Source organism: Symphalangus syndactylus, chromosome 3 (assembly GCF_028878055.3).
Source record: "Symphalangus syndactylus isolate Jambi chromosome 3, NHGRI_mSymSyn1-v2.1_pri, whole genome shotgun sequence".
Lineage (NCBI taxonomy): Eukaryota > Metazoa > Chordata > Mammalia > Primates > Hylobatidae > Symphalangus > Symphalangus syndactylus.
Genome location: NC_072425.2, coordinates 93,405,886 through 93,421,980, shown reverse-complemented (window position 1 = coordinate 93,421,980; position 16,095 = coordinate 93,405,886). Strand labels below are relative to the sequence as shown.

Genomic DNA, 16,095 nt, shown 5'->3' with positions numbered 1-16,095 from the left:
GTCAGTAAGTATCTGTTAAATAAAGAGAGAGGAGAATGCTTGAATAAGTAGGCATAAAAACTGCTCTTAGATTTACAGAAAGGTACTAAAAGTATTTCATATATACTTCAGCTGTTTATTAGTGTGACGTGTTCACTTTTTAATATAGGAGTTATAAATACGTGTTCAACTAAATCAGTAGTATTTTTAAAGGAAAGATCACAACTTGTCCTCTAAACTATTCGCCTGTTACTTTTCATAGTATATTCCACCAGAAAAAATAATGGTTAACTTTTAAGGAAATCAGTTTGCTACTTTTTAAAGAAAATTTACATTGACTTAAATGTTAAAATATGATGAAGAATTCAGAGGAAGATAGGATAACACTTGACATAAAGTAGTCATTCAAGTATCTATTCAATGAATTAACTCCCAATTTTACTAGATTGCCTTAAAATAACTCAAATTCTCCATTCCATCAGACAGAAAACAGCCAGGGTAGATGTCAATAATTACAGACACTTATGGCCTTACACTATTTCAAACAATTCTATGAGACTCTAAACAGTAAATGGCATTTTAAACCAGTATTTCTCAAACTGCCAATTTCGGGTCCCATTAGAGTGTCATAAAATCAGTTTATAGTAAGTTTTAGAGCAACATTGTTGGGTAAATGAAACACAAATAGAACAGAAAAATTAAAATGCGTAGCAGAGATAGGTTGTTTTCATGAATTTTCTTTCAAATGTGTGTGAGTGTGTAAGTAAATATGCGTTTGTCACTGAGCCATGAGGCAAAAACATAATTCTTGTAACAGGTCACAAAAAAAGTTTGGGAAACACTGTTTTAGAACACTCTTCAGAGATAACAGGCTTATAAAGCTATTTTGGTCAGCAACCAAGCATACACCCAGTACTTGCAAGTCTTTATAAGTACTGTTTGTATTTCTAGGGATTTATTCACATTCTTTTCTAGTTATAGAATTAAAAGTCTTTTACAGTATTAAAATTTAATAATGTAAAATCATGGGACTGAAAAAGACCTTAAGTACCTCACACAGTGCCTACCGATCAAATATTTGCTGAATAAAGAGATCTAGTTTACCTCTTAACTGAAGACAAGTCCACACCAAACCCTCAGCAGCCTAATTCTGTCAAGTTCTCCTGAATATTTCCTTTCTAGCACATTCCATAGGCAAAAAGGAACCTAGCCTTAAGCTCTATTACACCTACAGACATTGAGGAAGAAATATAATAACTCAAAAGTTATTTTCTCCTGGAATAACAAATATTGCTTACAGGGATACTCGGCCCAGACAGTTTTAACACATCTATTGGGAACAGAACATTTTAACAAATGCTTTATGAAACAGATGGGAAAGATCAGGCCCTGTTAACACCTCTGAAAGCCCTCTCATCCAGTCTGCAGAGTTTGGCTGCAAGGGGGACAGTGGCAGCTGCTGCTCATTTCCATGGCAGCCTTCACGGAAACTTGGCCTCTGGATTGTACTAGGGACATAATTCATAGATTTATCCATACCAACCCTGACGTTTTAGCAGCAAAATATTGAATTGGCATGATGGGGCTGGCTCTTGGATTACCTTTGCAATGTGAAGCCTTCCTACTATGGCCCATGAAGGCTCCCAGTTGACAGGCCTCAGCCTACCTGCCTTAGTCTTACCACTTATTTTGAAGGTGTTCCATGGGTTCCTTTGGAAATGTAACACTGACCTCTAATCATCTGACCTGTGCAAAATACAAGTCCCATGACTCAGACTTGACCCTTTTATTAAGGAAGCCTTGAGACAAAATTTTAAGTCAAATTCATCTAACCACACAACTAAAAGCATTCCTTTCTCATTCTGAATCTCTAATACAGTTAATCACTAAGAGCTATCAACACTAGCTCCTAAATATTTCTCCTGTCTTCTCTACTCCATTCCTGTTATCTCAGCCTAATTCAAGTGATCAACCTTGTTCATCTGGACTAACATTTATATCTTTACTTGTGTATCTTGTTCAACAGAATTTGCTGTGGTTTTCCAAAATCTAGGACAGAATATGTAAAAGTACACAAGAAAACAAATCAAATAAATGGACAAAAGTTTTTTTAAAAAACTAAGCTAATATTCTGAAACTCACAATATGGAGTTTTAAACAATAATGAAACATAGACTTTCATTGATTTCCAAGCCCAATCTCCATCTGAAGATTTAGTTTCCATAATATAAACACATACAGATCTACAAAACTGATTTTTCTCCCCAAATTTACCTGGAGTTGTCCGATCAAGGAGACTAATTCACTCTAGCCAAACTGAAAATATTCTGAAACATGAATCAGTGCCAATAGATTAACATACAATGATACACACAACTATCATAAGATCTAGAATACTTTTTAATCAGTCAACAGCACATTTTCCTGTAGAAGATTTATAGGGGAGGCCGAGTTATAACAAACTTTGACAAGCATGAAACCATCTAAAGGAAAGTTATCTTAAGCATTGTCCTCCACCTAAGAGAGCTCAAAAACCTCATGAACTATGAGGAAAGCCCTGCCAGACCTTGTTCAAATCCACTGTCAGGAATTCCCAACCCCTACACAACTCATCACCAAGTCTGAATAAGCATGGCCAAAGTTTGCCTTTCTTAATCCCTTTTGTTGTAGTTGTCATCTTAGTCTATTTTTCAGCTATTCCAGGTTGACAACCCTGCCACCCCAACACACACACACACACACACACACACACACACACACACACACCCCATGACACTTTCCTTGTATATTTAAACCAGTAATTAGATTACTGGCAGGAATTTTTGCCTCCTACAACAGATCCAGGGAATACATTTTTTAAAACTAAAATCTGGATACATAAATTGATAAATTGTGAGTGAATGTTACGGTTTAATTGTCAGCTTTATGCCCCTGCCAATAACACCATTGTCATCTGATTTCTTGGAGCAACATTTCCTTATAGAAACTCAGGTCACAAAGCGATAGTTATTTAAGGGATTAGTACCCCTAATCTCAGTTTCTCGTTAGTAAAAGGTGAAAACTAAGATTCCCTTTAGTTTATAACCTGGGGTTATAATATTTCAGTTCAGTTAAAAAGCCAAAACAACTTTTGAAATCCTAGAAACATTTTTAATCAACCTCTGAAAGGGTCTAGTTCCCAGCATAAAGTAGAAATGAGTTGTTATATGTGATCTTTCCTAGTAATATCCATATGCGCAATTCTGGACCAGCATTCTTTAAGATTGGAGTATATTAACCTATACACACATTCACATACACTAATACATATGTCTATACATGTACATGATGCTTAATCATAATATACAAATATATCCACAAACAACATAATCTTGATATATTAAATACTTGGCTGTAAATCTCCATTTTCTCAGAGCCTTTAGCCAACATGCCTCAGACACTGGTGGGTTCAGAGGTACTTTTGAATCTCATTTAATCTGATAAGTAGTTTTCTAAGCAGTTTCAATGACGCAAAGTAGAACTTGGCTAAACTAAAAAACTTTTCTGATTTTGTCAAAAGGAAAATGGACAAACAATCTGAAGTTCCAGTCAATTCACAAAATGGATTTTCTTTCAATGTCTCCTCCAACTCCTTGATTTTAGAAGAATAGCTATTTTAATATATGGCATGTCTGAAAAGCAGAAAACTTCCTTGAGTCATCTACCTCAGGCACTAAGGATCTCACTGTATCAAAATGTAGTCTCTCTTAATTCCCCCATTGCCATAGAGTACCAAACTCAAGTCATTAGCTGTGCTAATTCTCAGCCAGAGAATAAGCCTCAGTATCTGTTGGGAGTTTTACTCTTCCTTTTGAAGGATTCAATCAGGTGTCCCCTTTTCATTGTTCTACCCCACCTTCAGAGATACCCTGTGCCTCTGCTGTCTATACTTTTTCAAGGTCGTATAACTTTAATCATCTTACTTCCTGAGAAGTAAGTTCTACCTGAACTGAAGTTCTACCTGAAAGCTTGTGTTTTAGCTTTCCTGGGTTCATTAAATCTGATTAGGTTACCACGCACCTATCTCCTGAGTTTATTAGTACTTATCTGCTGCGCTTCCTCTCATTCATTCTCCCTTCTGTTGCTATACATTTTTAGCTCTTTTAGGTGGGTCAAGGAAGTAGTGGAAACAAATGCATGTGTAAGTGGCAGTCTTTAACTAGAGGCAAGACTAGTCATGTTTCTTTACATTTCCCTATCCCAATTTAGGAATTTGGGGCCAAAGTTCAGAAGTTCCTCCCTTCTGTTTTGTAGTCCGCAATTAGATTTTGGTTCAAAATTCCAAAAGACAAATCAACCCATAAGAGTTATTTTCAACGGTAGTTTGAATTTCTTAGGTGAGATATTTTAAAATTACAACTTTTCAACCCACTATTAGTGAGAAAGCAAAAGTTTGGGCAAAGAATATCCTTACTTATAAGGGGCAAATAAAATGAATTTTGAAGTCAAATTCAGGGCATCAATTTCAAACTAAACTATAAGGCTACAGTAACCCAAACAGCACAGTACTGGTACACAATAGACACAGACCAATGGAACAGAACAGAGAACCCAGAAATAAAGTTGACAAAAATAAGCAATTTTTGGGAAAAGGACTCCCTATTCCATAAATGTTGGTAGGATAGCTGGGTAGCCATATCTAGAGGAATAAAACTAGACCCCTACCTCTCACCATACACAAAAATTAACTCAAGATAGATTAAAGATTTAAATGGAAGACCTCCAACTATAAGAATCCTAGAAGAAAACCTAGTAAACACCATTCTGGGCATCAGCCTTGGGAAAGAATTTCTGAGTAAGTCCTCAAAAGTAATTGCAACAAAAACAAAAATTGACAACTGAGAGCAAATTAAACTAAACAGCTTCTGCACAGCAGCCAGGTGCGGTCACTCACACTTGTAATCCCAGCACTCTGGGAGGCCGAGGCAGGTGGATCACCTGAGCTGAGGAGCTCAAGACCAGCCTGCCCGACGTGGCGAAACCCCATTTATAGCAGCAATACCAAAAAAAAATTATCTGGGCATGGTGGCACGTGACTGTAGTCCCAGCTACTTGAGGGCCTCAAGTAGGAGGATCGCTTGAGCCCAGGAGGTTGAGGCTGCAGTGAGCTGAAATCCTGCCACTGCACTCCAGCCTGGGTAGCACAGTGAGACCCTATTTCCAAAAAAAACAAAAGAGCTTCTGCACAGCAATTGAAACTATCAGAGTAAATAGATAGTTTTTGCACTCTCAAGCAAAGGCCTAATATCCAGAATCTATAAGGAACTGTAAACAATTAAACCAACAAAAAACAAATACCCACATTAAAAATGCACAAATGACATGAACAAACACTTCTCAAAAGACAATATCCAAGTATCCAACAAACAAAAAATTGTTCCACATCACTAGTCAGAAATGCAAATCAAAACCACAATGAGATACCATCTCACACCAGTCATGATGACTTATGAAAAAGTCAAAAAAAAAAACAACAAAAAAAACAGATGTTAGCAAGGCTGCAGAGAAAAGGGGAACACGTATATGGTGTTACTGGGAAAGTCAATTAGTTCAGTCACCGTGGAAAGAAGTTTGGAGATTTCTCAAAGAACTTAAAACAGAACTACCATTCAACCCAGCAATCTCATTAGTGGGTATATATCCAAAAGAAAACAAATGCTTCTACCAAAAAGATGCATGCATCATGTTCATCACAGTGCTATTCACAATAGCAAACACAGGGAATCAACCTAGGTGCCCATCAATGGTGGATTGGATAAAGAAAATATGGTACGTATACACTATGGAATACTATGTAGCCATAAAAATAACAAAATCAAGTTCTTTGCAGCAACATGATTGCAGCTGGAGGCCATAATTCTAAGGAAATTAACAGAGGAACAGAAAACCAATTACCACAAGTTCTCACAAGATGGAGCTAAACAATGGGTACTCATGGACATAAAGATGTCAACAATAGACACTGGGGATTACTAGAGGGAGGAAGGAGGGGGCACATGTTGCAAAACTATTCAGTACTACACTCATCACATGGGTGATGGGATCAATCATACCCTAAACTTCAGCATCACACAATATACCCAGGTAATAAATCTATACACACACTCCCTCTGAATCTAAAATAGAAGTTGAAGTTATAAAAAAAAATCAAATTTGGGGTATCATATACAGCCCTTGAAAAACAAGAAATGACATTCTCTCAGAATAACCTAAATGATTGACAGTGGTGACTGTTTTTTTTGGGGGGGAACATTATTTTTCTTATTTGGGACAATGAGAACTGTGTTTTCTCTTTAATAAGTAAAAAGCATGCATAATTTCTCAACATAACAGAAAAGTAGTCTTCTAAGGCATTTTATACTTCCATGTCCTTTTCCTTATCTGAATTTGTATAAATTATCTTTTTTAATGAAGTGACTGAAGATTTTTGGCACAATACCCTAAGAAAACTATCAACAGTCGGTAGGGGTGATCTTTTACAGAAGGAGATAAGGGCTTTCACTTGGCAAATGGCCAAGCAGCACCCACACACTGCTATAAAGCAAGCTTTCCAAGGACTTCCTAGGATATACCCAAAATATAATCATGTTCCATAAGTTCTTCAGACATAATAGTGATAAAAATGAGCCATGAAGTATTTCAGAATGAAAATTTTGATGAGTTACTATTGCTATTAGGATTTTGTGACTGCTGTTATCAATTAGGTAAAAGTAGAAGACAAGCGTTTTATTTTCCAAAAACAAGGCCTTTCCAAACATTCTTTTCCCTTAAAAGTGAGTGTATTAGTCTGTTTTCACACTGCTATAAAGAACTGCCCAAGATTGAGTAATTTATAAAGGAAAGAGGTTTAATTGACTCACAGTTCAGCATGGCTGGGGAGGCCTCAAGAAACTTACAAGCATGGTGGAAGGTGAAGGGAAAGGAAGGTGCCTTCTTCACAAAGCAGCAGGAAGGAGAATGAACACAGGAGGAACTCCCAAACACTAATAAAACTACCAGATCTCATGAGAACTCACTATCAAGAGACCAGCATGGGGGAAACCATCCCCATGATGCAATTACCTCCACCTGATCTCTGCCCCATGATTCAATTACCTCCACCTGATCTCTCCCTTAACATTCGGGATTATGGGGATTAAAATTCAAGATGAGATTTTTGGGTAGGGACACAGCCAAATCATATCAGTGAGATTTTTAGTGTCCACCTATTTTAGGCTGCCTCAGAAGATACAAAAAATTCAAGTTAATGCAAAAGTTTTCTCCATGGAAAAGTTTAGTATAAAAGTGACTATAATCACCTATAGCTAATTACCAAGCAGATAAAGATCCTGCTGGCCAAGACCCATTGTGTCCCATAGAAATGCCTTCATATATGAGCTATGTTGTCACAATGTTCATGGCACTGGAATATTATAGGTAAGTGGTTCATGAAATGGTTTCAGGGACCCCTCCCCCCACTACCCAGAGAAATGGAATAAAGTTAGCAACTGGAATCATTTCAAATTTTGAGTTTCAGATGTAATCATTGGGCAGATTACATAAATCGGTGATTATGGCTTTTTACACTTCCATTTTCCAAACTCCAATATTGAGAAAGTAAAATAGTCATATGAGAACCTGAAACTGCCTTTGTGAAAATTATAAGTGAGGAAATTAGGACAGTGAAAGATCAGTCCTAACTGACTCTATTTTGCTTCTAACCATTAAGCTGTCCTTGTTCATCCCTTGGTGTAGGCCAAATTCACCTTGGGAAGGAATTTAGTTTATGGTTTGACTCTGAAACAAAATTGATAATAGCCCTTTCCCAAAAAGACCCCCTTCTTGCCTGGGGACCAGTCTGCCTTCATAGGACTAACAAAGCTACAAGATTAGAAATTACAGTTTAGGGGTCATGCATCCTCTGGCTGCAAGAGTCTGAACCTCTCCAAATTGCTCCTAGGGGTAACATGACTATTGTAAAACCTAAGATCAGTGCTTGAGATATTTTACAGACCCTTCATTCCATGAATCAGCTGATACCTCCCAGACCGGTAATCTGTCTCAACCAGTTCTGCCATCCCACTCAGGAACAGAAGACACCAAGAAAACCTCACTTAGACCCCCTGTGATTCCATCTCCAACCTGATCAATTAGCACTCCCCATTTCCCGAGCCTCTACCCGCCAAATTATCTTTTAAAACTCCGATCCCGAAATGCTCAATCTGAGTAATAATTTTTGAGTAATAATTTTTTGAGTAACAATTTTGAGACTGATTTGAGTAATAATAAAAATCCAGACTCCCGCACAGCCGACTCTGCGTGAATTACTCTGTCTCCATTGCAATTCCCCTGTCTTGATAAATCGGCTCTGTCTAGGCAGGGGCAAGGTGAACCCGTGGGGCGGTTACAAAACAACTTGAACCTTTTGGCTTTTGAAGCATATGTGAGGGTTTGCGTGGGGCACCTTTCTGGAGAACGTGCCACTTCCCTTGGACTAGAACCTCACTAGCCTGGCTTTCAAAACCTCCTGCAAAGGCTATGTATGCTAAAGGATGACCTCTATCTTGAAATGCAAACGGTTCGCATCAATTCAAGGCTTCACAAACTACCACAGCTCCCCACTGGTTTCAGAGAAGTTCAAACACCTTAGCAAAACTATGTGGATATTTGTAATGCCGCTGCTTCCCACCCCTGCACCCCCGCCCCAAGCTCCACCTCATTACTAGTGCTAAAAACAAAGTAAGTTAATATTATAACACACCCTTCCATTTCACTTCCTCAGCCCCTCACGACTGTTCCCCTAGTCTTCCTTATCCCATTCCCTGTCTCCTTCATTTCCCCAACTAGTTAACTTCAGTGCCTTTTCTAAGATAAAGGGGGTATGACCTCAAATTCAGGCTTAAAGCCCTTTCCACCATTGAAAGCTTATTAAATTCTGCTCCTCTCCCCTCCTGCAGCACCTAGTAATTAGCGCAGTCTGTCTCACGGAAGGTGCTCAGTAAATGAATGAAAAAAAACAAACACACACCCTGGAAACAAGTGTGCACGTACAACTCAATCCACGCATGCGCGGAGGCAGAGCCCCAGGACCGCGAGACTATCCGCACAGCTTCTCCTTAGGCCCCACAGCTAGAACTCCAAATCGCCTAGTCCCAACCCATGCACTCACTAATCCGGCGCCACACGCTGGGCATTCCCCACCACCTTATCTGCTTGAGGACGTAAAGGGCTCTGTGGGGCAGCTGCAGCTTTCGTGCCCATCTGTTAAAGGCCAGAGCTTCCCATCTCTGAAATGCGGTAGGGAACAGAGCTCAAGCTTGAATAACTGAGCCCGACCCGGCAGTCCCCGAAGTGAGGGTGCCAGCGCTAGAGCAGCGGCAGGGCGGGGAGCGGGAGGCCAGGCCCCAGGGAAACGCGGGGCGCGCCCGGCGCCGCATTACCTCTCCAGAGCCTGCAGGGTGTAGCTGATGAGCGGCCTCTCCAGGATGGGGCAGAATTGCTTCGGGGTGGGGACGCCCATCCTCTCTCCGCACCCCCCGGCAGGCAACACAGCTGCCACGGCGAGCGGGTGGCGCCCGGGCTCGGTCCGGGCCGCGCTCCGCAGGGAGGCGGAAGCCGAGTGGTCCGCGCCGCGCTGACCACTCAGGCAAGGACCCGGCTCCGCGGGCCTGGAGCTGCCCGGCGGCCCGGGCTCCATGGCTGCGGGCAAAGCGGCGAGCCACGCTATCCTTGGGCCTATGCGACCCCGCGCTGCTCCCACCCTCGGCGGGGGTCGCGGGGCGAAGGGCAGACCACCGAGAGGGACGCAGAGCGCGCAAGCAGAGGGCGCCCCCCTGAGCCGCCAGAGCCCCGCTGTTGCTGCCCCGCAGGGGACGATCCCGACAGCCGCGGCAGCAGCTGAGGCTGCCGATCTGCCCTCGCGGCGCGGCTGCGGCCTCCGCACCCGGTCCCAGCGCCTCCGGGAGGGCTGACTTGCCCGCTCTGCGCTTTCCCTGGGCAGGCCCAGCTGTCGCCGCAAGTGGAAATATCAGCACGCCCTGCATATCTAAAGATCGCAGATACTTAAGGGCCATGAGTATGCGGGAGAGGTCAGGCCTCTATCCCATCCCTCCTCTGCTTTAAAATTTTGGAAGAGATTGGGATTCAAGTCACAGGATGGGACGTAGGGTGCGTATGCACCTCGATTATCTGAATTCCATTAAGCTCTGGAGGCTTCCTGGTTCCACCTGGGGTAAAGACAGATGGATTAGCAAGTGTTATTGTGATACATCAATAATCCAAACTGTGGTGGCTCTCAAACTTGTCTGCACGTTGGAACCACCTGGGGAGCGTGTCGTGACACGCTTAGAGATTGGGATTTAATTGGTCTGGTGAGCACCGGACTTTGGAATGTTTTTAAAGATCCTCGGGTGATTCTGATGAGCAGGCACGTTTTGGAACCATAGGGCCAAAGCAATACTAATTGCTGAACAATCGATACACCTTATGTCATTTAGTCCCCAGAAGAACTCAACTATTGCCATTTCCCTTTTTACAAAGGGGAAAAGAAGTTAAAATGGTTAATTTATATAAGATTGCACAACTAATGGCAGAGCAGCCTTAAGGCCCTCATATAGAAGTAGGCCAAAGTTGAAGAATTCCAGGCCTAAAGCATATCTTACCTTATTTAGTACTCTTGTTGCTGGTGAGGTTTACAATGAAAGTATAGTGAAGAATTTGGAGGAGAGCACTATTGTATTAGGTCCCTGGAATGTAAACTCCATGAAAGCAGCAACATTTTTCTTTTGGCTTGGGTTGTGTGTGTGTGCCCAGCTCCTGGAATGTAACAGAAGCTTAATATTTATTGAATGAATTGCTGATTAAATAGATTAATGATCATTAAAGTGTATAATCATCAGTAATTCAGTCTTAATCCAGTGGTTTATGATTCATAAAAAATAATCTTTTTAAACACTGGAAATGTTATCCAGTTATAGTATTACAATTTTTATTTTTACCTGTTTTCTCGAGAGCCTACAAAAATGATATGTTTTCTGCTTTTTGTTTAGTCTTATTGAATGCATTCTTTCACTTTTGTTACTTTTATTATAACTAGTATTTAGGTCCTGTGCTAGTTGAGGTTTGTTAGACTACTACCTCTTAGCCGAAAAGTGGGTGCCTTAATATACTTCCTTGTAATTTTTATTGCTATTGTTCCTTTCTAATTTGATCTCGAGGTCTCTCTCTTAGGAGTGGCCATAAGCCAGAACAGCCACTCTTCAGGAAAGCCCTGGCCCAGAGAGGAAAGCTAGGTTCTAGTGTGCAGGTGAGACGCCAGAGGAGGCAGCACACAAAACATGTGAAATAACAGGCGCATTTTATTACTTACAGATTCACCAGAGAATAAGCCTGATGGGAAGTCTGGAGATAACAGGACACCCAACCAGCAGGTGGGGATCAAGAGAGAGGACCTGTGGGGCTACGTTAAGGTCCAAAGACTTTATCCCTTAGGCTTTCCATAGGGGGTTGTGTTTTGACTAGTTTAAAGAAAACACCAGCAAAGGGGGAACTTGACTCTGGTGTCGACTGTTGGGTTTTATCATGGTTAGCAGCTGTTGGGTTTTTGGTGATGGAATGAGGAACAAGTGTTCTATATCACAGGGAGGGGAAGTTTTAAGTAGGCCACAAGTGATGTGATACAACTGGGTTTCAAACAGCTTATATCAGGCCTAAAAATGGATGCCCAGGCAGCAGCTATATTAAACAAGTTTGGCACAATACTTGACTTCATAACACCACTACCACACCTGTATCAAGCATTTAAATATCTGTTGACTAACTAGGTGGATGAATGAATGAGCCTATCTATGAAGGCAAGAAGGCAAATCAAATTAGTATTTCTATTTATTGATCTTTAAACCTCCCTTTTTAATCTAAAGGTGGAGTTGTTATAAAGGTATTCTTCCTTTACTTAACCTTGAGCAAAGAACAGTAATAAAGCTCTTGTTATACTAACTGCTATAGAATGATTTTATATAATTAAACATTGACAAATTTTAACTAGAATCTTAGTTTTGTTCTTAGAGCAGATATATCAATTTGGATCTTCCATGAATCCTTAGATCCTTAGATCTTACATACTGTATGTTAACAATGTCTAGCAGATCAACTTGTAGGGAAAAAAGGGCAGATTAGAGTATTCATACATATAGTATGAAGCAACATTTTTCTCTGTGTCTTTTTTATATAAATATAATTAGTTCCATATTATGCATACTTTGGGGTAACAGATGTAGCTTCCTTGTTACTTAATGCCAAGTTATAGCAGACACAATATGAGAATATCTTCTCTGCATCAGGCATGTGAAAGTACATACCCTGAAAAGTGAAATCCTCTGGGACCCATTGGTAATAACCATTCTAAGATATCACTTGAAGAGTTTAGAAAAAATAAAACCCAACTGAATCATGAGGCAGGCATGCAGAGTTGGAAGTTCTTGGAGTGGTTTCCGTTTTGAGCTTCCAGGTAGGCAAAATAATGGCCCTCCAAAGATGCCCATGTTCTTATCTCCAGAACCTATGAATATGTTACCTTACACTACTAAAGAGACATTGCATATGTGATTAAGTGAAAGAGCTCAAGATGGAGGGGAGTAGCCTGGATTATCCAGGTGGGCCCTATGTAATCTCTGGCATCCTTATAAGAGAGAGGTCAGAGTTAGAGAAGGAGATATGAGGATGGAAGCAGCCGTCAGAGTGCAGACAGGGGTCGGAATGTAGGCAACCTCTAGAAGCTGGAAAAGGCAAGGAAACAGGTTTTTCTCTTAGAGCCTGCAGAAGAATATAGCCCTGCCACCCCATTTTCAGGTTTCTGATATCCAGAACTGTAAGATAATATACTTGAGTTGTTTTAAGCTGCTAAATCTGTGGTAATTTATTATAGCAGCGAGAGGAAACTAATACAGGCTTCACACTGAGGAAGATTCTCATTTGGACTATAATCTCCAAATGAAGTTATATATAGTTAGAAATGCAGTAATATGATTGAAAAAATAAGGCACTGTTCATTCAACTTTATGTCCCATTACTAGACCCCCAGTATTGACTTTTAAAATAAATCCTTTGTCTTGTGAATTTAAAAATGTATTATAAATGTTTAAAACATAACTTTGTTAAATGTATACCACGATTTCATAACCTGGCTTTGGCATGCCTTTAATTTTTTTAAAGTAGACTCTTGCTAAGAGTAGTTTTAGGTTCACAACAAAATTGAGAGAAAAGTACAAAAATTTCCCATAGCTCCCTTCCCCACACATACATACCCTCCCACATTATTAACATCTCCCACCAGAGTGGTACATTGGTTACAACTGATGAACCTACAGTGACACATCATTATAAGCCCCAGTCAGTAGTTTACATTAGAGTTCACACTTGGTGTTGTACATTCATTTTATAGGATTGATAAATTTACAATGATATGTATCCAACATTACAGTATCATGCAGAGTAATTTCACTGCCCTAAAATCCTCTATCCTCTGCCTATTCATGCCTTCCTCTCCTCTAATCCTGCCCAATTCCTGGCATCCACTTTTTACTGCCTCCATGCTTTTGCCTTTTCCAGAACATCATATAGTTGGAACCATACAGTATTCTTTTCAGATTGGCTTCTTTCACTTAGTAATATGCATTTAAGTTTTCTCCATATCTTTTCATGGCTTAACAGCTTCTTTCTCTTTAGCACTGATTTTTTCTTTTCTGGATGTACCATGATGTATTTATTCACTTACCTACTGAAAGACATCTTGGTTGCTTCCAAGTTTTGGCAATTATGATTAAGCTATAATAAACAGCTCTGTGCAGAGTTTTTTTTTTTAATTTTATTTTAAGTTCTGGGGTACATGTGCAGGATGTGCAGGTTTGTTACAAAGGTAAACATGTGCCATGGTGGTTTGCTGTACGTATCAACCCTTGACCTGGGTATTAAACCCAGCAGGCATTAGCTATTTTTCCTAATGCTCTCCCTCCCCACTCCCCACTTCCCTACAGGTCCTGGTGTGGTTCCCCTTCCCATGTTCTCATTATTCAGCTCCCACTTGTAAGTGAGAACATGCAGTGTTTGGTTGTCTGTTCCTCTGTGCAGGTTTTCATGTGTACTAAAATTTTCAATTCCTTTGGGTAAATACCAAGGAGAAAGATTGCTGAATTGTATGGGCAAAAGGATGGTTAGTTTTGTAAGAAACGGCCAAACTATCTTCCAAAGTATCTATACCATTTGCCATTCCCACCAACAATGAATGGGAGTTTCTGTTGCCTCACATCCTCACCAGCATTTGGTGTGTCAGTGTTCTGGATGTTGGCCATTCTAATAGGTGTGTAGTGGTATCTCAGTGTTGATTTAATTTGTATTTATTTGATAACATATGATGTTGAGCATTGTTCATATGTGTATTTGCCATGTGTATCATATTTGGTGAGGTGTCAGAGTCTTTGGCCCACTTTTTAGTTGGGTTATTTGTGTTTTTAATGTTCAGTTTTGAGAGTTCTTTGTTTATTTTGAAGAACAATTTTTTATCTGATATTACTTTGGCAAATATTTTCTCCCAGTCTGTGGCTTGTCTTTTTATTCTCAACAGTGTCTTTTGCAGAGCAGAAATTTTTAGTGATAATGAAGTCCAGCTTATCAATTGTTTTTCATGGATCATGGCTTTGGTGGTACTTTTAAAAAATGATCACCTAGATTTTCTCCTATGCTATCTCTTGGGAGTTTTATAGTTTTGTGGTTTTTTTAGGTTGGTGATTCATTTAGGTCAGTGAGTTTTGAGTTAATTTTGTAAAGGGCATAAGGTTTGTCTAGATTCTTTGTTGTTTTTGCATGTAGATATGCAGTTGTTGCAGCAACATTTGTTTAAAAGACTGTCTTCTCTTCATTTTATTGCCTTTGCTCCTTTATCAAAGATCAGTTGACTATATTTATTTGAGTCTAATTCTGGTTTCTTTGTAATGTTCCATTGATTCATTTGTACATCCTTTAGTCAATACCACACTGTCCTGATTACTGTAGCTTTTTATATGTCTTGAGGTCCAGTAGTGTCTGTCTTCCAACTTTGTTCTTCTTCAATATCGTGTTGGCTATTCTGGGTCTCTTGCCTCTCCATATAAACTTTAAAATCAGTTTATCAATATCCACAAAATAACTTGCTGGTATTTCGATTGGGATTTGCCTCTCCATATAAACTTTAAAATCAGTTTATCAATATCCACAAAATAACTTGCTGATATTTTGATTGGGATTGCATTGAATTTATAGATTAATTTTGGAAGAACTGACATCTTGACAATATTGAGTCTTCCTACTCAAAAACATGGAACATCTTAGTTCTTTTGTGATGTCTTCCATCAGTTTTTTACTTTTTCTCATATGGATCTTGTACATGTTGTCTTAAATTTATACCTAAGAATTTCATGGGGTGGTTAATGTAAATAATACTGTGTTTTTAATTTCAAATTCCACTTGTTCATTACTAGTATATAGAAAATGATTGACTTTTTTGTATTAACCTTGGATCCTACAGCACTGCTATAATCACTTATTAGTTCCTGCCATTGTCTTTACTTTTTAATATGCACAGAAGTGCACATTAAATGGAAGTGGCTCTCATCTTTATATCTGAAATACCCAAAACTTACTTTTTTGTTTGTTTGTTTGTCTTTACGTGTTAGTATATCTTTCTGGAATACTTGTCTTGGAGATTTCTTTTATTAGAAAATTTTAGTTTCCAGTGGGTTAATTTTTTTAGTATTAACTCAAATGTAATTAGCACTACCAGTCATACCCCTCCTCCCCAGCTACACTTATTGTCTTAGTACCCTTTCTCGAGATTAGTTGGGGTGTTTCTCATCAGTGCTAATGAACAGCTTAATGGTTCATCCTTTAACTCCATTGAAATCAGAGCCAGAAGAAATAAATTAACATTATACCATGGGCCATCCCCATCATTTCTGGCAGCCTATGAATTCTAATTTCTGTTTTGCTATTGTGTATCTTATGTAAATGGTACAGTCTATTAACCTCTGACCTTTAACTCATTTTTATTCATAAGAAAGGTGACACTCA

The 16,095-nt window shown here is 39.5% G+C and overlaps 2 protein-coding genes across 6 annotated transcripts in view; one reads left to right on the top strand and one right to left on the bottom strand.

Moving 5' to 3' along the window:
• Positions 1-9,974, bottom strand: part of CRPPA (CDP-L-ribitol pyrophosphorylase A) — a 336,452-nt gene extending 326,478 nt beyond the window's left edge. For both annotated transcript variants that reach the window (XM_055272530.2, XM_063637045.1), the window contains exon 1: positions 9,438-9,974. In XM_055272530.2, coding sequence (XP_055128505.1) covers positions 9,438-9,694 — 257 coding nt within the window. In that variant the 5' untranslated portion in view covers positions 9,695-9,974. The remainder of the gene's footprint in view (positions 1-9,437) is intronic.
• LOC129479438 (uncharacterized) overlaps positions 9,049-16,095 on the top strand; it is a 50,924-nt gene continuing 43,877 nt past the window's right edge. For all 4 annotated transcript variants that reach the window (XM_063637048.1, XM_063637050.1, XM_063637051.1 and 1 more), the window contains exons 1-2: positions 9,049-9,294; positions 11,368-11,426. In XM_063637048.1, the coding sequence (XP_063493118.1) occupies positions 9,063-9,294; positions 11,368-11,426 (291 nt within the window). In that variant the 5' untranslated portion in view covers positions 9,049-9,062. The remainder of the gene's footprint in view (positions 9,295-11,367; positions 11,427-16,095) is intronic.